Below are 24284 nucleotides of genomic sequence, written 5' to 3' on the forward strand. Positions count from 1 at the left end.
AAGTGTTTGGCAATGACTTTATTACAGAATGAACACATATGTACATAAAAATGAAAGACTGGATTCAACATAATGTAACAATACAATTGAATTACTTTTACAAATCAAATACACCGATTGCTCCAGCCAGTCTGCCTCCCTTAGCACTGTGTTCAGCAGTCACAAGCAGCTGGGTCTAAATATTGGGGGAAGAAAATACATTCATTATAAAATAAATATGTTAATGTCTTTAAATATAAATGATACTTCTTGTAGTGTAAACAACTTGAGTAGTATTTCCAAGAATACAATGTGTAAGTGCTCAAGATGCACAAATCTAACAACTTCAAAAAACAATTGTAATGTGAGTGGATTTCTCTAAGATTGTTCCACTTTACCCTGAGAAAAAAATTCTAGATTTTAGTTGGCTATGAGCTGTTGAGATTTTTTAGGTGAATGAAAATTTTTTATTGCAAAAATTGGTTTTAGTAAATATTTTATTTAAATTTGGGATCTTTGGGTGCCTCTGAGTCCAACCAGCTCTAATGGGTACCTGGGGAAAAGTAAAGATGGTTGGTCGTGCAGGCCATGACACCTTCGATAACTGTAGGCCACAGAAACAGATGACATTTGCATCATCTGCCCTATAGATCACAAGGTCTGAAAAAGAAACTCTACATGTAATGTTTTGGCATTTGTCAAAAAAAAACATAATAAAAATTTTAAGAACTAAATATGTATGTGTTAGTAGCAGAGCAACAGGCTAATTAAAGTCTACCAAAATTAGGCTGTTATATTTTTTGAAAATTACATCTACATTTAGTTGCATAAACCATTTTAAAACAAGATCCAAAAGGCAGTTCTGTCAATCCCCAATGTTTAAAGTGTAGGTGTGTTTATTTGTAACATAATGTGTGAGTATAACTGACCATCAGCCTATGCATACCAGTTTGTGTGCATCACAAGATAATTTTATCACTTCATTTTAATACAGGAAATCCACACAAATATTTACCTTTGTTTTGCATTTCACAACAGAAAGCCTGCTACCAAATCTGGCCATATCTTCATTAAATGAAAGTTCTCTGTCAGCCTGAATAAAAACACACACATATATATGTACTGGATTTAATTGTACTATTAATCTATCGCTCTTTTCGTTTTTAATAGATATGTATGTATCGGCTTCGGGTAAACCCATTTTCGCAAAACTAATTTTATTTTCGTAGCGAAAGAGAAATAACTTTAAAGGATCATTAGCTAAGTTTAACATACATCTTAATCCAATCCACTACATTAGTAAACACAAACTTAGACCGACAGGCTGCGGGTAATGCCAGGCTAGTATATATGTATATATATATATATATATATATATATATATATATATATATATATATATATATATATATATATATATATATATATATATATATATATATATATATATATATATATATATATAAGTACTTGTTTCAAGCAATTAGCAAGAACATTGTGCATTTTTTTATAAAAACAGGTCCTTGAATTTTCATTGTAAACGAAAAAGTACCCCTTTCAGACCATGACATCTATAGGACAGATGATGTAAAGGTCATCTGTTTCTATGGTTGATGGCTAATGAGAGTGTCATGTGCCCAACACAAGCAACCACCTTTACATTCCTTAGCTTAAGTCTGATACCCATTAGAATTGGGTGAACTCAGGGGCGTCCTTAAAAATTCAGAAATTAATTCTCCAAGATTCAGACCCAGGACCTATTGGAACCAAAGCCAAGCACATTATCACTCAGCCACCACAGTCCCAGATTTTGTATCAGTTCAAATCAATCTTTCTATTATATTAAATGTTTTAATGTTCCTAACCAATTAATTTAATATAATTTTTAAAATGTACAATGAAAATGTGAATATCATTTCTGAATGGCTTTAAAAATAGCCACAAAACAAATACTACAAACTCTACACTTAGCCCATAAGATATTGGGATGAATGTAACATACAAAAACAAATGGAACTATAAAACTATAAAGAGAAATTGGAAAACAAATGTAAATACCATTACATGCACATACACAAATAAGAAGTGACTAAAAAACTGGACATGTGTAGTTGGCAGTCCATTCCCTGACCAAGACAATCATTATCATACATTATCAGATTAAAAAATTATCAAATGTCAAAACTAAAAGTAGAAATAGAAGTCATTCTTTGTTCTTGCAAATAAAATCCAAGTATAAAAACTACTGTTTAACACATTCAATTTTAAAGTAGTGTGTGAAGTTAGCTAACCTTAAGTCCGAAGCATGTTTCCATGTTAGTGAAGGCACAATCTGAGGTTGTATTGCTTAGTGGGAAGTTGGCACCTCCTAAGTATACATAAACACGACCTTGTTGAGCTGTCAACAGAGTAAAATTTGATGTTTTATTCGTTGGAATTATGAGTATTTCAATTTTATATCATTGAATTAACCCAGAAATTTTGTATGGTGCAAATATTTAAAGTTTCAGTTCTTAAGGAAACAATATCAATGAGAAGTTCCTTTACCTCCTGTTATTTCCTCAGTAATATCTTCAGTTCTCAATGGAGCGCCAACAATCAAATCATCAATGCCATCAGAGTTGACATCAAGTACCTATATAAAATTAAAACTTACATTAATGCTAGTCTGGGGGTGTGTGGTGGATAAGTGGTAAAGCTCCTGGCCTCAGAACTGATGGGTCTTGGGTTCGAATCTCTGTGAATTTTGGGATTTTTAGGAATCCCCTGAGTCAACTCTTAAGGGTACATGACATTAATTGGTAAAATTAAAGACGGTTGGTCATTGTGCTGGCCACCTGATACCCCTCGTTAACCTAAGCCATAGAAACAGATACCCTTTACATCTTCTACCCTATAAATCAAAACGTCTGAAAGGGAGCATTTTTTATCAACAATTAAAAAAATCAAGTTTAAAAAAAAAAAAATAATGTTTGAAAAGTACAAGAATCTGAAATAGAGTTGAACTCCTCAAGACCATACAAAATTTTAAAGAGTTTCAGATCATTTAAACACTGGTACATAGGTTAAAAACAATATTTTAAAAACATTAATTTAGTTCTCAGAAAAAAGCTCTAAATAAAATACAAAAAGCTATGAAAAAGTTGAGCAAATAAACAGCAGGTTTCAAAACATTTTGTCTATCTGAAAATATGTAGAAAGCACATAAGCTTCGCATACACAAAAAAACTCATTATTAGCCCCTATAAAACTTATAGTAATGAAACACCTTTATGACATCATCATTTCTTTTAATTATGATACAATGGTATGATAAAGTTGTTTATAATATTTTTAACTTTTTTTATTTAAATACAAAACACATTAATAAAACCACAAAGAAAATTAATATACATAACTTTCATAATGCCACATAAGGAAACAAATAAATTGAACGTTACCTTAATAGTAGCTCCAAATCGACCAAATTTTCTGTCTCCACTTAATACAGTAATAGGATTTTTTAAGTCTGTTAGTTTATAAATATACACTGCTCCAGCCTGGTCAATATCTAGAAGATCATGCCCACTGCTGCCTTTAACATCTGAAAAATTAGCAGCACATTAATGGGAAACGAATGAGTGTATGCTTTGAGAATCTAAGATTAAACTGCTTAAAACCTTGTTAATAGACCCTAAGCACATGTAAGGTCAAACAGGTATTCCCCTCAACAAACCATGTAAAAGTAAAGTAAAGTTTCCCTTTCAGACCTTGTGGTCTATAGGGCATCTGTTTCTTTGGCCTACGGTTAATGAGGGTGTCATGTGGCCAGCACAATGACCAACCGCCTTTAATTTTCCCCAACTAACGTCAGGTATCCATTAAAGCTGGGTGGAGTCAGAGGCGCCCATAAGATCCTGAAATTAAAAACCCAGGATTCAAACCTGGGACCCCCATTTCTGAAGCCAAGCGCTTTACTACTCAGCCACCATGCCTCCAGCATACCAAGTGGCAAGTAAATAAGGAATAGAAATCCTGTAAAGAGGAATGTGGGTCATTGTGTTCAAGAATGACATAGGAAGAGCCCAAAATTAAACCAGCTGATACTCAACAATCCTCCATGATGCCAACCAATCAAATAAGCATTCCAGATACAATAGATTGAAGCTTTTTGTCTAGTGACTGTTTACCTTGCCCTGAAGCAGCTATGACCAGAGTGCCAGTAGTACTGTCCAGTAGTCTACCAATGGCCATTTGACTGCCAAGCATCTGGAACTGTTGCTGCCCAGTGAGCACTGGACCAGGTATTATTTGATTACTAGTTAAGTAGTAAACATTTATTTGTCCAATAGCCTGCACATCAGCAGGATCAAATGAACAATCAGCTCTAGGAAACAAAGTCATATAAACAGAATTAGAATTTTATTTATATAGAGCTCAAGGTGTTTCTAACACAACAAAGAAAAAAAAAAGGCAAAGTAAAATCTAAGCATAGTTTGAATAGGTAGGTTTAAATGTTCTATTAAATGTAGTGATCTGCCTGAGCTCAATGGAGAGCTTGTGCCATACTGTTAGTACTTGTAAAGTTTCTCAAGACATAGGTTTTTAAACAAGCAGTAGAGAAAAAAAAACTTTAAAAAAACTAAGTTTATCTAAGGGAAAGAACTGCTAATTACAACCATTTATCTGAAAATTACAGGGCTTAGCTCCCGTTTTGCTACATAAAAGAAATTAATTAATTAGAACTAAATGATTAACTAATTGGTTAATATTTTGATTGATTTTGTGTATTGTCATAGACTGAATAATTATGCTAATTTCAAATTGATCAGAGAATAGTAATTGGGAGAAAAAAACTTGTCAAAATGCAATAAAGGGATTAAATCCATATATACATCAACATCTCTCATTTAGTAGCATTTACTCCCCTTATTTTGAAATCAAACAAAATAATTAATCACCAACAATTAATTAACTAATTGGTTAATTTTTTTTGATTGATTCATATCTTGTCAGGTTCAATGAATAATTGTGCAAAGTTTTAACTTGATCCAAAAATGAGAGATGGGAGGAAAAACATGTTCAAACTTTTTACCAGACAGACAGACAGATAGACAGACAGAGTTGATATAAGCTTTGTAAAAATGAAGCATAACCAGATGGGATTAGCTCAAGATATGCAGAGATCTCTGAAAGACATGGAGCGATTGATTCCTTAAAATGTCAAAGCTGTTAAACTATTTTTGAACTCTGATAAGTGAAAGTGAATATATTTTCTAGAAACATTTATGAATGAAAGCAGTTACTACATAGTATTGTAAAATATTATTTTACTTTGGCAACTTCACTAGTATCTATGTAGTACTTTATTTTGTTTAAATATATTTTAAACTCTGTAATAGAAAACACTATACAGATTATTTCATAATTTTAATGCAAACAAAAAATAAATGATTACTTTGCACATTTTCTTGTGCCAGGCGCCCCTACAACGAACAAAGTCTCATTGATGTCAGAAAATCTTTTAGCTGCTAGACTGTAACCAAACCAACTGTAGTTCTGGGGAGAATACAAAATATTGTATCTAGAAACTTCTAAATAAGCAAATAATTAATTTAGCTTCAAAACCCCTGCATAATGTTCAGCTTTCTGTGATAATAAAATTAAAAAAGAAGATGGATTAAGATAGTAGGAATTCTAAATAGAGGATGCACTAACCCAGCACATAGAAATAGTACCATTAGAGCATGAAATGGGTTTCCTGGGTTAGCCAAGAAACCCAATGACTTAGCAGAGTTTAAGTCTCTACTTAACACTTCTAGATTAACACATATGGAATAATTATCTGTAATTATAAGATAAGTGACTTAATACTCAACTACACATGGATACACATATGGACAGTAACTTACCTGTGTGCCTAAAAGGTAGTTTTTAGCTGACAATTTCAAACTTGTTTTACCTATAAATGATTCAATCAGAAAATGTCAAAAACTCAAAATCATTGGGTTTTTTTTTTATATCATAGATACACCAGCTGTCACATTTTATGTTATTACATTTACTTCTAAAAAATAAATATATGTTAACTTGTATTAAGTATTAATGTCAGGATGGCTGGCTCAGTGGTTAAGTGCTTAGCTTCCAAACGGTCTTATGTTCAAATCTCTGTGAAGACTGGAATTTTAACTCTTAGGATTTTCAGGACACTTCTGAATCCATGTGACATTAGTTGGGAGTAAAGGCCCTTAGTCATTGTGCTGTTAATCATGGTCATAAAAACAGATGAGCTTTTACATCATCTGACAGAAGGATCACAAAATCTAAAAGAGGTACTTTTCCTTTACTTTTTTACATAAGTATTCTTAGCACTAGTTTGCATTTACCTAGATATTGTCTATCAGCAAGCAAGGCAACAACTATTCCTCTCTGGGCACCACCAGCTGGGGCATAGGGAGAACTGATAATCAGGTCATTCAAGCCATCGTTGTTGATGTCCTCTGATATGATGTTAGTTCCCAGAGTACAATAGACATCCTAGTGATGGAAACATGAACTGTTAACACAACCCATACATTCAAAATTTTTAACACTATAAACACGAAATTTTGTCATGAAAATATTAGCACAAACTACCTAGCACATTTTTTCCTCTGAGCTCAAAATTTCATTAGAAGAAAATATTTAAAACTTGATAGCCAATTATAAATGTAGGAAAATGATAAAAAAACGGAATACAATACATGTTTTAAGAATCAAAATGACCTATATATAAAAAAAAAAATTCATGTAATTTAGAATACAATATTAATTTTGCATTGAACTTTTTCTAAAAAATGGGTTGCCTGAGCCAGCCAGGAAAACCATTGACTTGGCAGAATTTAAGTCATTGGATACCATGCATGACTAGATGCATGATGCGTAGGACATAATCATCTTCTTTTTTTGAAGTAAGGTCTGTATCATATAAGATAAGAAGAAAGTCTTTGCAAAGAAATAGTTAAAATCAATTCTCAGTAGAAATTTTATTTCAACATCTAAACATTAGGGTACAATAATTTATTTCAAGTTAACCCTAATTTTGTGTAAAAAAGATGTCCAAAAGGGGTAAAGAAAAGCCTCTTGGAAAGTCATGAAAGGACTTAAAGCCAACCAAGCCTAAAAAAAGACAACTGCATATCTAAAAGTTGTAACAAACTGCTAATGCTCCAGGCTTATAACACCCTTATAAACGTTTGATAACAGTAATTGGTGAGCTCAAATTCATGCTAAGAAGCTTTAATTTAAAACTGAAATGCCACACATCTTTAACAAATGTGAAAAAATAACTATAGTATCATTAAGAGAGTTACAATGACTTAAAAACTATCACGTTAGGTAATCTTTTTACCTGACAGTCAATTGTTCCTCTTAAAGTATAGTTCTTTTGATTGACAGGTGTGTATACATTGACTCTCCCCTTGAGTAAAATAAAAAAAAGCATAAGTGGAGATGTGAAGATATATATAGGTATTGGTTGGTGTATGAACAAAAAAGTCAATATTATTTTCAACTGCGATCACAAAGTTTGAGAGGGGTACTTTACTATTTTTTAAATTATTAAAACTTAAAAAAAAAGCCTATGACTAAAAACCAAAACAAACATAAGAAGTAAGGAATGTTCAAAGACTAAGTGGAGGGCAATTAGTTACAAATAAGTCAGTTGGGGACTTATTAAAGTTCAGTGGAGTGAAGCTGAGAGGATAAGCTCAAAAATACTTTTTAAAAAATGATGAGAACTCTTTATGTTGTGTTATTATATTATGTATGTAATCAAATCAATAATAATATATATAATGCACACATGTAATATAGCTAAAAAAAACAAAAACAAAAAACAGCATACAAAGTAAGTTAGATTGACAGAGCCAAAGCTTGGAGCACCAACAGCAATCTCAAGTTGCCCGTCTGCATCAAGGTCAAAGATGGTAATGGATGAGCCAAATTTAGAATTCTCCTGTAAGCATAAATATTATAAATCATGAGAATTGCAAATATTTTTTTTTTCAAATGATAATCATTAATTAAAATGCTACAATCTCATTTGCATATCTGTATGAATTGTATGAATTATCTGTATGAATTATAGCAGACACCTGTGGATTGGAAAGACAAAAGATAAGGCTATGTGTCCACTTCATTTTCAGAATGTTTCTTAGTTATGTGATTAAAAATTTCAATGTATGACAACATTCTCTTTAATTTCATTCACATACTGTTGCATCCTGGGATACTGGGCCAATTATTTTAGCATCAGCTATAGAGGAAATATCAGAAGTGGAATTTTTCAGCCCCTCATCAGTTCCTGAAAATAAAAGGGGAGGTAAAGCTCATAACAGTCAACAAATAAACACTAATATTAGTGAGTGATGAGTGTGACAATTGTTTAACGTATCCAACTCTATCACCAACATCAAGCAACAAAACACTGTAGTCTAAAATTTAAAATCAACAGTGCTTTATAAAATAATCCACATTAAAAACAATGAAGACTGGTATTCTTAAAAGAGTACAACATGGCAAGTGAAACTAATACATCATGTCATAAACCAAACTCATATCTAAAATGCATTAGCAACAATAGGCGCCCAAAGATTCTGAACTTAAAATGCCAATCTCACATGATTCAAACTGGGTTCGGAAGCCAAGCTCTTTACCACTCGGCCACCGTGCCTCCTACTAAAAGAAAAGTATTGTTAATACATTAAAAAGAAAGATCTTTTCTTTTCATGAAATAAATTAACATTATTTACCATATAATATAAATATTGCCCCTGTTCTCTGGTTTGAGTTGACATCAACGTATCCAGGGCAACCAACAACAACATCCTCATTACCATCCCCATTGAGGTCAGCCACAGCATAGGCACTGCAGGATAACAAATGCATATGAATTACAGCATCAATTTGAGTCAGGTATGTTTTGTCTTTCAACAGCACTATAATGAACTCAAAAAGCAGTTTTCTTTTTCTTTAAACTATTTAGAAACTAATTAAAGGAAGCAAAATAAAATGTAAATTTTAAATAAAATGTAAATTTTCTTATTTGGGGATGAACTTACTTTCCAAGATCAGCATAATCTTGTTTTAGAGTGTACAGAAACTTTGGTGTTTCCTCACTAACTGATTTGTTTTTCAAGTGTGACTTTTTAGTTTGCCCATACAGTTCATAATTCAGTTTTTTCTATTAACAAAAAAGTGTTATTTTATCACTGATGTTACAGAACAAAACAAACTTAAAGTAAAATTACCTAGTTTAAGTTATATTACTTGTTTTTCATCTACAGTCTAATCTTGTAATATGGAATTAGGTTTGACATTTCATTTTGTCTACATTATATTGTTAAGTTGTTAACTCCGCCAAGAACAGTCCAAAGCCCAGGTGAAAATGAGGAGGGTTGGGCACAGGCTAGCTATCCTACACTATTGAAAAAACACCAGCTACAGAAACACCAAACAGCATTATATAGTATATATAATATAAAAAAAAAATTATATATGTATTAATAATAATAAGGCTTGTCTTCGAGTTCGAAGATTAATGAGGAATGCAATATTTCTCTAGGCTATATACATCATGAATAACTGAAAAACAAACCTCTCTCCAGATGTTTCAAGTTTGTATTACTTTTTTACATTCTTATTATTCTGTGTGCTTAATTAGCCACAGACTTATGCAGATATTATGAAGAGTGTATGTGTGTTGCTAAGGTGACGATGAGAAGAAGTTAGCGTGGTAATACAATGAGAATGATGAAATATGTTCATGTGTCATAATGCAGATATTGAGAAAGGCAAGACAACCCAGAGATTTGAAACAGTAAAGGCATGGTTTTTGTAGTGAGTTAGATTTCATTTAACATACCATTTTATATTACAACCTTGCATTTCAATTTGAATTTGTCTCTATTGTAATAATAATTTTATTTAGTTTTGTTTTTTAAAAAAGAACTTTATTCAAGTTATTTGAATTTCTACAATTAAATACCTACATCAGTTTAGTTGTACTAGCAATCTGGTGCTACAAGTCAACGACCAACCAACAACAGTAACTTTGGACATCTCAAAACAAACTGATGTGTTTTCATCAAGTCTAATTAAAGAATACAAGATTGTACAGAAAAGTGTCTCCAGGATACTTACTAAAAGCTGAGCAGATGGTTTCAAATACAATTCACCATTATGAAGTTTTGCATCTAAATCATCTATTGTGATGTTCATTAGCTTTAACAGTTTGCTGTAGTACCAGTGCTTTGGGAAATATTTTTTCTTTGTTCTGGCTGTTGTGGTGCCATTGTGGGTGTTGTTGCATCGGAAGAACAAAGAGCTGTGGTTCATGTTGCAAGTCCTAAATGTAATTGAATATGTTACTGAAGGCATGATGATGATACAATATATTTATGTAAGATCCTAATACAATGAGGTAGGCATACCATTAAGGTCTGCTCCCTACCATTATGGTCTGCTAACTATATACCAGAATAAGTAAAAAATGAATCAATTGACAATTAAATTGGCAGCTTTATAATGATTTAGAAATAATATATTTTTTGATGCCCTAATTATAGATAATTTATACACAATGCTATATGTAGTTCTATATAATAATAAAATGGATTGTCATGTTATGACTAATTCTTTAAAAAAAAAAATCAAACAAAATAAGACAAAAGTATAAAGTTTTTCAAAAAATAAGATTACAATGTGTTTAAAAAGAAGCATGTCAGTAAATCATAAGCTGTAAAACTAGAATATTGAGAATATTTCTTAAATGAAGCAACTTTTTTGCAACATTATTATTATAGCTTTTATATAGCGCTACTTTCATGCTTATAGCATGCTCAGAGCGCTTTTGGTCCAATCTCATTTGTGGACCAGTGGGGGGGAGGGGGTATCTAGGAGTTGGTTTTCCATGCTGCGCTCAGTAAACACAACTCTGCCCGAGTCGGGTGTCGAACCTCGAACCCCCTTCTAGATAGCCAAGTTTAAGCGCACTTGGCCTCTCGACCACGCTTCCCACCAACATTCAAGCTAACAAACGTTTTGATCTCCATACACAGCATTTATTCTTCAGCTTGCAGTTTGTGAGAAGAATGGTTCTCACAAAGTCAATAAAAAGTTTATTTCTCACTTGTCCACAAAGCTTTGATCAACAAAAACACTGTTTCAGTTTGAGCATTATGTCCAGAAATGCAAACAAAAAATAAAATCATAGATCTTGAGGCACTCTGATCTACTATCTTCCAACTAAGAACAGGACACACACCTCTGTTAAATTATCATCTGAACAAAATAAATCCCACACACCTACCCCTTTGCAGACACTGCACCCACCCTTATGAAACTGTAAACCATATCCTTTTTGAATGCCCCCTTCCTAATCCACCTTAGGCAGACTCTGCTACCACTACAGCCCAATATAACCAACACTCTGTACGGCAGTGCTGAGCAACTGAAGAGAACAGTACACTATTTTTCCTCAGCACATTCTGCAAAAGAGCTCACAGCTCAGCAGCAAAAAGCTGGCTAGAAGAAGAAATAGAAGAAGAAGAGGCACCCTGAGTAACAAATTTCTTTTAAAAAGATTTGAATATACAAATTCATGAAGAAGGGTGTTAAGAAACGTGTTATCTTTCTGCTGGTTCCACGAGGTTGTCGTTGCCGATCTGGTAATGGATATAAGCATTTCACTACCTATAAAATGCTTCTTAATGGCATGCGTATCAAATAGCCTCTGACAACCAGTCCAATGGCCTTCATGTGAGGATCAGATATTGATTCTGGCGGAACTGTTTTCACTAACAGGAGAAGGGGCGAAGGTGAATAACTGGTACCTAAACCAGTAAGCTCTTTAGCCATGACTGGCTACTCATCTAGGAGAAGGAAAACTCTGAATTCAAACCTCTGTTGCCTTACAGCTATACCCAATCATGGGGAAGGCTTCGGGAGTCAACCCTGAGGAAAAATCAGGAGTCTGCGACCCTTAGGCAGTTTGCAGCACTCAGTGCTACACCCTGCAACGCTGCTGACCCCAAACTGTATATGCACTTGGATACACCAGCTGCGTGGAGAGAGGCGACATTATTCCAACAACATCTAATGCTCATAGTCTCTCCACAACTGAAGAAGGACATATCTTTCTGTTATTTCTAATTGAGTTTGTGTGCTTTATACATATTTTAAGAATTGACTTGGATTGATTCATAAAATGTCACTGCAGTAAACAACAGATGTCTGGTAACCCTATCTTATGATCACAGAGTTTTTCATGATATTTAACTTTAATGATGCACAATTTGATAAGGTATCAGTTGTGTAATGAAGTATATTTTTAATATTTATAATGCAATATTTACTTTATTCCATATTCAAAAGCTATAGTCAGGTGTTTCCACAATCGCTGAGTCCATGTGGACATATCTTTTATACCACCTAGAAAATAGTCATACAATTCATCTACCAGGAATGGACTTTTCTTGGCTGAATTTGGAAAAAGCTGAGAAGCAAATTAAAAAAAAAATATATATATATATATATATATAATATATATATATATATATATATATATATATATATATATATATATATATATATATATATATATATATATATATATAGTTATATAGTTATATATATAGTTATATATATAGTTATATATATATATACTTATATAGTTATAAAATAGGCATGTAACTTGTATTAAAATGATTTAAAACAATATAAATTTCAATATTTTAAGTTTTCTTTTAATTTAAACACATCTATAACAATTTAAAATAAATTGATAAAACCAATTACCTTTTTTATAAATACTTTCTCACCAATTCTGCAAGTTGAAAGAAAATATTTGACAAATATTAGAGGGAAATGTTATAAATCATTATAAAACATATCATAGTCATTGTTGCATTCATCTGGTCAGTCAAAGTTTATAATTTATTTGTTCCTCACTCAAATGCAATTCAGGATTTAAAAGAAAATGATGTAACTTTTTAATTTGTTTACAATTTTAAATAGCTTTTATGTAGCACAACTTTCATGCTTATAGCATGCTTAGAGTAGTCTAGTCCAATCTCATTAAATTAAAACTAATGATGTCCTGTCTAACTTATTCCCACACTATAATAGCATATGTTGGTGTTGTAGGGTGAATCATGATTAGAACAAACAAACAAAAAAACAGTAGAAATGAATAACGTTACTTTACTAAGTACATCAGCTTTGAGCAGGTGGTCAACACTGTCTCATTGATAACATCTTGGCCATAGTACTCTCTAAATATGTTGAGAACATCAGTTGTGGGAACATACCTAGCCATTGAGAAAGTCAATTAGATTTTAATATTATTTTCTGGTTGAACTTGGAGGACTGTAGAGAATGGAAGACATTCTGAAGTCAAGTTTTAGTTTGAAACAAAACAGTAACAAGATAAAACAACAGAATAACCTATTACAATACTTTATTAAGCAAGAATGACACATGAGCTGATGATAGATATTCAAAATACAACACACAACATCAATGTTTTGAACATATATTTGAGACATTACACAAACATAAACAAGTATTAAAGATTTCACCACAAACACAAATATTCTCACCATAGAAAAAGATGAAAGTAGGGCTTTCAGGACGTATGGAGTAATTCTACTGACTACATGAGCTATGTCATCATTTGAACATGTCATAAGCGTAAGCCATGATTGGACAAATAAAGGTAACACATTTTCTGAACACATCAAAAGTAAGTGAACTTACCATAAGGGTAAGCAATGATCTGAACATACCATAATGGTAAGCAATGATCTGGACAAATCATAATGGTAAGCAATGATCTGGACAAATCATAAGGGTAAGCAATGAAAGGTAAGAAATGTTTGAGACATATCATAAATGTAGGCAATGATCTGAACATACCATAACAGTAAGCAATGATCTGAACATACCATAACAGTAAGCAATGATCTGAACATGTCATAATGGTAAGTAATTAATCGGACACATCATAAGGGTAAGCAAACACTTGATGATTTACAAGTAATTACAGCCAGGTTAACCTTGGTTAGGCCAATAATAGAATATGCATCATCTGTTTGGGACCCCTCAACTCAAGAAAACATTAAGAAACTAGAACAGACACAAAATAGAGCAGTGAGATTCATAACAAACGAATATTCACATTTGACTAGAGTAACACCTTTAGTAACATCACTAAATTTAGAAAGCCTTCAGGACAGAAGACTCAAAAGTAAAGTAGCAATTATACATAAAACAATGAACCATAATCTTCAAATACAAAAACAAAATTTAATAAAATACTCAGAAAGACACAAAGATAAAGGCATGTTCCTCATCCCATACGCTAGGACAAATTTGTACAAATGCTCCTTCTTCCCTAGTGCTATTAGAGCATGGAATGGGTTGCCTGAGCTAGCCAGAAAAAACAGTGACATGGCAGAATTTAAGTCATTGGTTAACATGCATGACTAAATGCATGACGCATAGGACGTAATCATCTTCTTTTTTGAAGTAACGTCTGTATTATATAAAATAAGAATAGATCATTAGCCAACACAAAAGCCCATCACATTATAAAGCCAATAGATTCTATAACAGCTAAAATATTCATACATGTTTTTTTTCTCGTTCCTATTGTAATTATATTTATCTTAGAGTTTGTTTCTAGACTATTGAGACATAAAATTAGAAAAGATTAATTACAAAATCTTATTAGCCTACAAGTGCATAAAAAAAATAGGTATGCTCTTTCAATCTGGCTTTCTACTTACAATCTACTCAGATTTCTAATTAGCACTTTAGTCTACAAGGCCATAGTGCTTACCAATCTCCTAATAGGTCACTGTAACTCAGATCTAACTGATAAAGGTTTAATACATCGCCACCTGTTACAGACATAAAAATGTTCATTCAATGCTGTCAAAAACCAATATTAGTCATACGTTGTAGAAATTTTATCATTTCTGCATTCACCCAGCTAAAGTCCATTCAGTCAAATATAGTTTTAATCAAGTTAATCTTCCCACAAAGCAAAGAAATCTTCCAGCAATATTATTTTAAAAGTGAACCATTCAATTCTTTTTTTTTTATAGTTCTTTTTCTATTAATTGCCTGATAAGATAATGTTCAATATGGTTTGTTTTGTCTTTTTGTTTTATTCATCATAATCAATAATCGGACATGGTGGCTGATGGTAAAGCACTTGGCTTTCAAAAAGAGTTGTGTTTGAATTCTGGTGAAGACTGGGAATTTGAATTTTGGGATTTTTAAGATGCCCCAATGTTAATGCTTATTAATATGCTTATTTTGATAGTTTATAGTCTACAACTATTATATTTTACCAGGAACTACATTTTTGTACAATAATGAAGAGTAAGAAAAGGTTAAGGTCTTAAGTATTAAATTCAAAATTACAACAACAAAATTTATATACATCATCTATATAAAAAAAAGATCTGTTTATCCATTAAAGTAAAAAAAAAAAGAGAGAACTTTGTTTTAAATAACTAAGAAAATCTCAATCAATCAATTAAAAAACAAAAATAGCATAAATCAGAAGGAAGAAACAAGTATGTTTACGAAGTATTACCTAGGTCCCCATCTGAATGAGCTGAAGGAAAGCTACCATGGTAATTTATCTGTAACAAAGATATAAGTGATAAGTTGAAGCAACAAAATTAAATAAAAAAAATAGTCAAGATGTTCAAAGTATTTTGAAATTAATGATAGTTCTTCATATTTATGAATAGTTGATTTATTTCAGGATTTATCAATCCCTGATTTGTTTTGGGATTTATAAATTAACAATAGGCTTAAATGATTTATAAATTGAAAAGTTTAAAGATTTATAAATTCAAGTTTGTACACTTTTTTTTCTACAGCGATACAGTCTATAATATTGTTAAATACTTTTTATTCTGCAATAATTTTTTTTTCAATGAATTAGGATTATTGAAAAATACAAAATGTGACTATAATTTTTCAGGATTCCTACCCCTGCCATAGCCTGCAAAAAGCCTTGATCTATTCCAAGTGCATGCCAAGAGACATCTGCAACTTGATGAGACATGATACCCATGATGAATGCGGCCAACTTTTGTGTTTTCTGACAAATTATACATTTATGAAATATAACATTTTCCAACTAAAAAATTTAATATAATTCTCATATATTGTAAGATTTCACAAAACAAATATAATTTTGGGATATCCATGAAAATTAGAGGGTTGGCACTAAAAATTTCATATTTATAAAGATTATGTTCTGATTACCTGGCTCCAAGGTTTGGGAAAATTTTTGATGAAATAATTCACACTGGCATTGATAAATGGAATCCAATGTGTATCTTCAGAAACACCATGAAATATACCTAGAGAGAAAACAAAATATATACATAAAAAAAACATATCTCCATAATCACACCAGGAATGCTAAAAGTTACAGTTGACATGCACTTACACTTAAGATTTTTTAAAAATTATATAAACTTATAAAAATACATTCATACAATAAATCTTAGAGTCAACTTAAACAACTTCATTAATAATTAAAGCTCTAATTTTAAATGTTTACATGTTGTTTACAACTACATTACCCTTATAACAAATGTCAGGGTAAAATGTGTCCGGGAACACACTGCCTGCTTCCAGTGCATCCTGGTTTTGGTTCAATATCTAGGGAATAAGAAAATTAGCATAAACGAAACTGAACAAAATTATAAACCATAGGTTACAACCACCGTTTAATAGCATTACAATGAGCAACATTTTTAATGTGCACAAAGCATTATTATGTCAACCAGATCATTAGTTCAGTAGTGAAAGTTTTAATCCTCAGCTGACCTGAGGACAGTGGCCTAGCAAGGTACCTGTAAGTCCCAGTTCAAGAATATGCCCCTTATAGAAACTAGAAGGTTGAGTGTACAAAACATTTCAGTCATCTTTTATGCCGTGCATGTATAAAAAGACATTCCAGTGATATTCACCTTTTCATAGTAATAGTACTGTGGCATTACACTCAATTAAGTTACAACTTCTTAATAGAAATACTATCATGACACTCAAATAATAAATAACTGCTATTTCATATTTTAAAATGTTTTGTGATTTTGCCATTCCTCAAATTTACATTAATTTCATGTCAAAACTATTGAACCTTGTGTTTAAATATAGTTCTAGGGTCATCAATTATTAATCAGTAGATATCAACTACCTATTTTATAAATGGATGTATTTTAAAAAAAAAAAAATTCCATTACTTTACTGTTTTTGGGAATAGGTGCATTGAAACCCTTCATGCCAGGGTCACTACTCCAACGCCTAACTTATGTTTACAAAATTATATGCAAATAAACAAGGTGGTCAACTGATCAAGGAAATGGACTAATATTCCAGAGTTCTTCTAGCAAGGGAAATTAAAATGATTTATGGTTGTGCTAGCCACATCTTACTTAATCATTCACCATTAGCCTTAGAAGAAAGTAAACATAACATCATCCAACCTGTGGAATATTCTAGCCTAAAAAGTTGTTGAATACTTTTGAGATTTAAGCTGATAAAATAATGCATCTCTAAACAATACAAACAAATTGTAAACTCATTCATAATTTCTTAGTCATGAAGCCTAACTTATACTTACAGTATTATAACTGACATTTCCATAAATGTCTTGATAGTTATTTAATGCCCTGTAACCTGAAAAAGAAAATTGAAGCATTTTTTGACAAGAAATAACAAGACAGTGTGCCAACTATAAAAAAGTAGTTAAAAACCAGTCAAACAGGCTAAATCTTATCTAATGATTTTTTTGTCTCTTTTATTTTTTTAAATTGCTTTTGTATATCTCTAAGAGCACATCTTTAATGCTATAAGCTCAGCACACTCAGGTCCAATCTCTTTTGTGGAAATTTGGGGGAAAGGGTATCTGGAAGAGGTTTTCATGATGCCTTTGTGTGCTCAGCTGCCCTGTAACGTGGTAACGTGGTATGCACACTGGACTGTCATCTTCGTGGTCCCAGTTTGAGCAATGCCATCCCTACCATCATGTGGGAGGTTTGGGCTAGGATGCCTAATCATCTTCTATTCTGAAAGAACATTCAAAACATGTGAAACAAACAAACAATTACAACCTAGCTCAAGTCAAATCTCAATTAAAAATTCCTGGTCTACAGCAGAATTTGATATCAGCCACCTTGATATAGCCAAATGTTTTATGCCATGAGACATTATAAATATAACTTAATGAAAAAAAATAAATTTTTAAGACTTATGATATAGTAGTTACTAAGTAATAAACTTTAATACAAAATTTAGTTAAAACATTTATTCAGGGCAGAATTTAGTCTTTATATGGGCCAAAGCTATTTGAGATATGTGGCCCATTAAAAGTCCAGATATTATATATATCAGTGCCAAATATGATTCTCTGATATTTAAAGTGTTAAACTGATACATAATTAAGATGTATTTATTATTCATAACAAACTAACTCTAACAATTTTTTTGTTACCCCCAGGAAAGTGAGGATCATTAGCAATAGTTTGTGGAATGAAGTGTTTCGTGTGGCTATGCAGCCCCAGCTGTGACCTACATATTTTGCCAGATCCAGGGCAAGCATAACCATTGTCCACCAGTGGTTGATTAACCCTTAAAACGCGTGTGGTAGTTTATTTATTGTAATTTCATGTTGTATGCACTTAACAGCTCAGCACTTTAAGGGTTAAGATGTTCTTTTCTCCGTCTATGTCTGACCTCGAAATTTAATACATTATTCATGCAAACTAAGACTTAGAAAAAAAAACAACTCAATTTTAAAAAACATACACAGAGGACAGTATTAACATACCTCTATGCAACCAAAGAACTTACTTATTTCAATATGAGTTACACCTCCACAAGCTTCAGTTGTATAATCATGAATCCAACAAAGAGAGATAAAGATCACAAACAGTTGAACTATGAAATTCCTAGAGGCCATTCTCATGGATGATCTTGCTTTAACAACCATAAATGCCATAATAATTAAATTATGGTTTATGTACACCATGTGATAATCATAAAACACTTATGTCATAATTAAATTAAATAAACACTGCAGACACTTTTTTCTTGATGTTTCACAATTTTATCTTTTTTGTTTTTCAATAGTAAGTCCAGCAAGTCTCTGCATTAAGTTTGTATCTCTACTATCTGGAAAAAAAAAAGTTTGAATTCACTTGTTTTAAAACTAAATTTAGACTAATCTACTGATTAGCTTCCTTATCTAATAAATTTTGTAAACTTAATTCTGGGCTTCATTAAAACAAAATTGGTTTCAAAAACTAAAAGGAAAAGGAAGGGACGGGGGGGGGGGGGTGAAACTTTGGGTTTAACTGATAAGATTCTAATCTAGATTAGATGGTATGAATTATTCATATTTATACTAATATTGGATGTATCTTAAGATATAGATTCTAGACCTATACACAGGGACTCATGACAGAAAGGGTCTGTGAAAAAGGCTAGATTCTGTATAATGATATGTCACAAGACATTCATTCTTCCAGAAAAAGATTTTGACAATAGAATCATGGTTTAAATATAGGGACTATAGATCTATATAGAGCAGTACAACTTCATTTTCTATGTCTAGAATAGTCTAAATCTAGAATATAATATATTATTATTATTTGTATACATATCTAGACTATAAGTATAAGTATAATCGCCCTAAATAATAATGAGATATTCAAATATTCATCATCATGTTTCTACTGTAACTTACTGCAAGTAGTGCAGGTGTAAGGTCTGTACTGGACTGTTACAGGAGTGCATGACTGTACTACTATGTAACTTATCTATCTAGTCATGCATGTTAAACTCTAACCATGCATGTTATACTCTAACTCTAACTCTAAAGTATGTAGGGTGTATTAGTATTAACTACCAGATTTATTAGTTATAGTACACTCAACTGACAAAATTCACATAAGAATGATTATAGACTCATTAAAGTCATTAGTATATAGGAATATAGGCTACGCTACTGATTTATTTGTCACATTCTCAGATTCTTATGAGATTCTCATGACTTATTGTTAGTCAATAGGGAATAGTCATTACAATGATTACATGATTTTAAAGTCAAGTACTCATTGCGATATAGTCAATTAAATACTGAGTATACTATATAAGACTAAGACACTCCAGTATATAAATATTATTAATATTAATAATAATCATTTTTTTATTTTGGGCTATTTTTTTTTTTTTGGGGGGGGGGGGTCTGAATCTAGTTCAAGATACCCTAATCTAGATAAATAGAAAAATAAAATGCGTTATCTGGAGCATGGGACAAATTCGTAAATATTATTATATCTATTCTATGAGAAAGGTAATCGACTAAATTAGTAAATAAAGTAGATCTAGACGCGTCTAGATCTAGAATCTAAATAGATCGAGATTCTTTTTGACTTAATTTTGTTTACTTCCTGATCAAAGAGTGTTAATCTGTTCAACTGTTGTTAACTGTCCGCGGTTTTCCCCCCTTGATGGCCTTAAAAATTATGTTTATAGATCTCGATCGCAGATCTATAAAAATCATTCATATAAATCTATGCCTTCAAATGAATAAGATTTTAATTAGGCCTGTTTATTAAATTAGGCTATAGGCTTTTGTTCAAAAATCTTAGGACTATAAACATCCTTTTGTAAAATGTTTTACATGTTCCTTCAGAGTTGAACATAATCTAAATGTTTGTAAAATGTTTTACATGTTTCGGATGTTCCTTCAGAGTTGAAGATAATTGCTTCCTAGTCCAAACCTCCCGCAGGACGACGGGGGATGGGAGCGGGCAGGGTTTGAACCCTGGACCATCGATAAATCTGAACGACCAGGCAGCCATCCACTACCTAGTCCAAAACCCCCTCATGATGATGGGGATGGCAGCGGGAGGATATAAAACCGGGGACCACCTAGAAGACCAAACGACAGTCCTGCCAGTCCTGCGTGCATAGGCCTACAGCACGACAGGCGCAGAAGACGAAAAGAAATTTAAATTGACCTCCAGTGGACAACGGCTTTGTCTGCATCATATGTGGGAAAAAAAAGAAAAATTATGCTGGTCGCAATAGTCATATGTGAGGAGGGCACGTGCGAGTGTACAACTACAAATCACTTCTAGATTCCTGCATCACTGCATCTATACTTTCTACTTTCTATAGTAAATATGCTACAGCTGAATCGTAAGAATTTGTTTAAAATATCCACAAGTAGGCCTAACTAAACAAATTGTGTAAAAAAAAAAATATGTAAAGTTCCTCTAACAGTAAGTCCGCTTATCCCTAACAACTAATGGGGGTGGGGAGATTCGCCAGTGATCTTGTTGACCTACTTCAGTCGTAGAACGTATGGCTCATCTGGTGGAGCACTTTTTGATGTGACCGTTGAGCCCTATTTTGTATTCGTGTGTCCACGCGAATGCAGGTAAAAAGAAGCTTTGCTGGTAGAGGATCCAACCGGCGCCTTCGACATAGAAAGCCTTAGCTCTGACCAGGTCGCGGCCTACGTCATCACTGGTCAGAGGCCAAGGTTATGCGTCACTGATTGATGCGTGTGTACGTAACCACTCAGTCCACTGTGTTGCTGTGTAGTTTACATAGACAGAAAGATTTCTTTTGAAACAAATAGAATCTTCATCTAAATATGATTTAGACTTTTCAAAATATTCATCATGGATTAAAACTTTACATCTACAATGGTGAACAAATGTCTCGTTTTGTAAAGGATCTAGCACTACTAGTAACTAGCAGATATGCTTTCCGATTACCAAAAGATGATGAATGGTGGCTTAGAAAGAAAAAATGGCCAGCGGTAATACCTTTGGCTTAGTTAACTTAGTAGAAGGATTAGATCTACGTACTATTAAAGGAGTACTCTAAGTAAGTAAATATTTCTAGATCCAGCATATTAACATTATACATAATTAATTGACTTTTATGCTTTTGATGATTAACATGATAATCATTATATAATTATAAAGTCAAAGTGGGTAGATCTAGAAATCTAGGCCTAGCCTTGCGGCATAGGCATTGAATACTTGATCTAGGCTAGGACGATGTAGATCTTATTTGAAAATCTATTCATTTAATAACGATTTAATAACGATTCTGTCAATAATTATAGAGTCTAGATCTAGTTTATATATCAATAGCATAGTATAGTCCGTATATTATATAGAAGTACAAATAGACAGGTAGTAACTTATAGATTTATAATAGATAGAGATACATATATATATTTTATATAAATATATATTATATATATATAACCAGTAGAAGTACAGATCTATAATCTATTGTAGTCTATTACTAGTATTCTATAGTTACATAGACTCATTCTATTAGACTGTTAGACAGTTACTATTAGTTAGATCTGTCATATTTTATACCTCGGTATATACCAAATTATTCTAGTAAATGTTAGATGTTATATATAGGCCTAATATATACATTTTATTTTATATTTTATACAGTTTGCATTTCATTTCAAAAAAATTAATTGTAAACTTTCAGATCTGCCATTAACATTTTCAAGACGAAGTATCATGGACAGTATTGAAGGATTACATACTATAAAGGAATACTCTAAAGTAAGTAATAATTATTACTAGCATCTAGCATATAATATTAGTATTATAAATAATTTAAATTTTTTATGCTTTTGATGATCAACAAGACTATAAAAAGAGGCTATTGCTAGGAAGTAAATACTACTTTAGGCTAGAACTATGTAAATCTATTAATTTAATAACGATTCTATCAATAGATATTCTAGTAAATGTTTGATATTATTATATTATATACAGTATTTATTTACAGTTTGCATTTCATCTAAAAAATATTAATAGTAAACTTTATTTAACTTTCAGATCTGCCGTTAACATTTTGAAGACGTTGAAGTATTGTGGACTAGCTACTACACATGAAAGAGTAGAGAGTGCATTAAAAAAAGTGTTAAGTCTCAGGAAGTCGCAGGATGGCTGCCTGGTCTTGTGGTTTGCGCGCTGGACTGTCGTTTGGATTTATCTATGTCTCTGGTTCAAACCCTGCCCGCTCCCATCCCCTGTCGTCAACTCTGAAGGAACATCCGAAACATGTCAAACATATAAGGATATAATATTAAAAAAAACATATCAGTGATTTCAGTGAATTTCAAGATAGTGTAAGAAATATAAATGTGTCTTCGTTTTGGATGTTCTTTGTCAAGAGGAGTGTATGATTTATGTACATTGTAAAGGTTCTGGTCCAGTTAAGGTAGTATATATATATTCTATTGTTCTTGGTACATCTCTTTGATGTTTTTTTTTTTAAACAAACAGTTTTTTTAAAACAAACAGAAGTATTTGGTAAAGGTGATAAGCTACTTCTTAAAACTGTATCCTACATTTATGAAATTACTAATTTGTTAGAACTCATAGAACAATATTCTACAAAAAAATTTACCAACAATACTAACAGTTTTTAAATGCTATTAAAGAAAACACTAAGTACACAAATACAAAAAATGACAATGAAATAAATATATTAAATTGACTTAAACCAAACAGGACTAAATAAGAAGACCATGTCACTCTTTATGGACTATCTAAATTAAGTATTGTCTACCCACATCCTGCAGATTCCTGCTTATATAAGTTATTGACCATGTACACTACATATATTTAAAGGTTTAAGATACAGTGGGATAAATCAAAAAGATGAAAATATTTCTTTTATCTTTCCTAATTTTAATGATTCATCAAAACATCATAAAGGTTCTCTGTAAGTCTAACTGTTAGATGTTATATTATGGGTAATTATCTTGTTTTTTAAAGTAACTTGTGTAATCTATAAGATAAGATATGTTGCTGGTTATTGTGTTCATGTGGTTCTAAAGAAATTTAATGACTGCATGACTGGGGATGGGAGCGGCCAGGGTTTGAACTTGGGACCATCAATAAATCTAAGCGACAGTCCGGAGCGCAAGCCGCTCCACCAGGCAGCCATCCATATATATATATAATATATAATTTAAATAACATTAACATTATATGAGCAAACCCTTTGAACAGGCAGCCAGCCATATATTTAAATCACATTAACATTATATGTAATCATTGTATTTTTAAAATGTGTATTGTAAATTATGGAAATTTTTTTTTTCCATATGTTCATTAAGCAATTGCAATAAAAACTTAACTCATTAAAGTGGTATCCTTTGTCTGCAAATAAAATTGCTATATAACACCACA

General features: G+C 32.0%; 1 protein-coding gene and 1 long non-coding RNA gene across 3 annotated transcripts; one reads left to right on the plus strand and one right to left on the minus strand.

Moving 5' to 3' along the window:
* LOC106061229 (phosphatidylinositol-glycan-specific phospholipase D-like) lies at positions 1-20496 on the minus strand. Of its 2 annotated transcripts, none has more exons than XM_056028470.1 (26): positions 20481-20496; positions 18883-19203; positions 17654-17709; positions 16611-16689; positions 16288-16385; positions 16010-16120; positions 15605-15653; positions 14840-14900; positions 13200-13307; positions 12796-12823; positions 12354-12493; positions 10141-10345; positions 9060-9181; positions 8751-8866; positions 8214-8302; positions 7844-7954; positions 7349-7417; positions 6345-6495; positions 5871-5920; positions 5417-5517; positions 4149-4345; positions 3420-3562; positions 2527-2614; positions 2271-2377; positions 995-1072; positions 1-175 (listed from the first exon to the last, which is right to left on the minus strand). In XM_056028470.1, exons 2-26 carry the CDS (start codon positions 19058-19060, stop codon positions 98-100), a joined length of 2613 nt encoding a protein of 870 aa, XP_055884445.1. In that variant the 5' UTR covers positions 19061-19203; positions 20481-20496; the 3' UTR covers positions 1-97. The 2 variants fall into 2 exon arrangements, with proteins under 2 accessions (XP_055884445.1, XP_055884444.1); XM_056028469.1 differs by lacking the exon at positions 20481-20496 and adding an exon at positions 19778-20473.
* An 835-nt stretch (positions 20497-21331) lies between these two features.
* Positions 21332-24284, plus strand: LOC129926536 (uncharacterized). The gene is made up of 3 exons (XR_008778247.1): positions 21332-21933; positions 22567-22643; positions 22923-24284. It is a non-coding gene; the product is annotated as an uncharacterized LOC129926536 (long non-coding RNA).

Source organism: Biomphalaria glabrata, chromosome 5, assembly GCF_947242115.1.
Source record: "Biomphalaria glabrata chromosome 5, xgBioGlab47.1, whole genome shotgun sequence".
In the NCBI taxonomy this organism is placed as follows: Eukaryota; Metazoa; Mollusca; class Gastropoda; family Planorbidae; genus Biomphalaria; species Biomphalaria glabrata.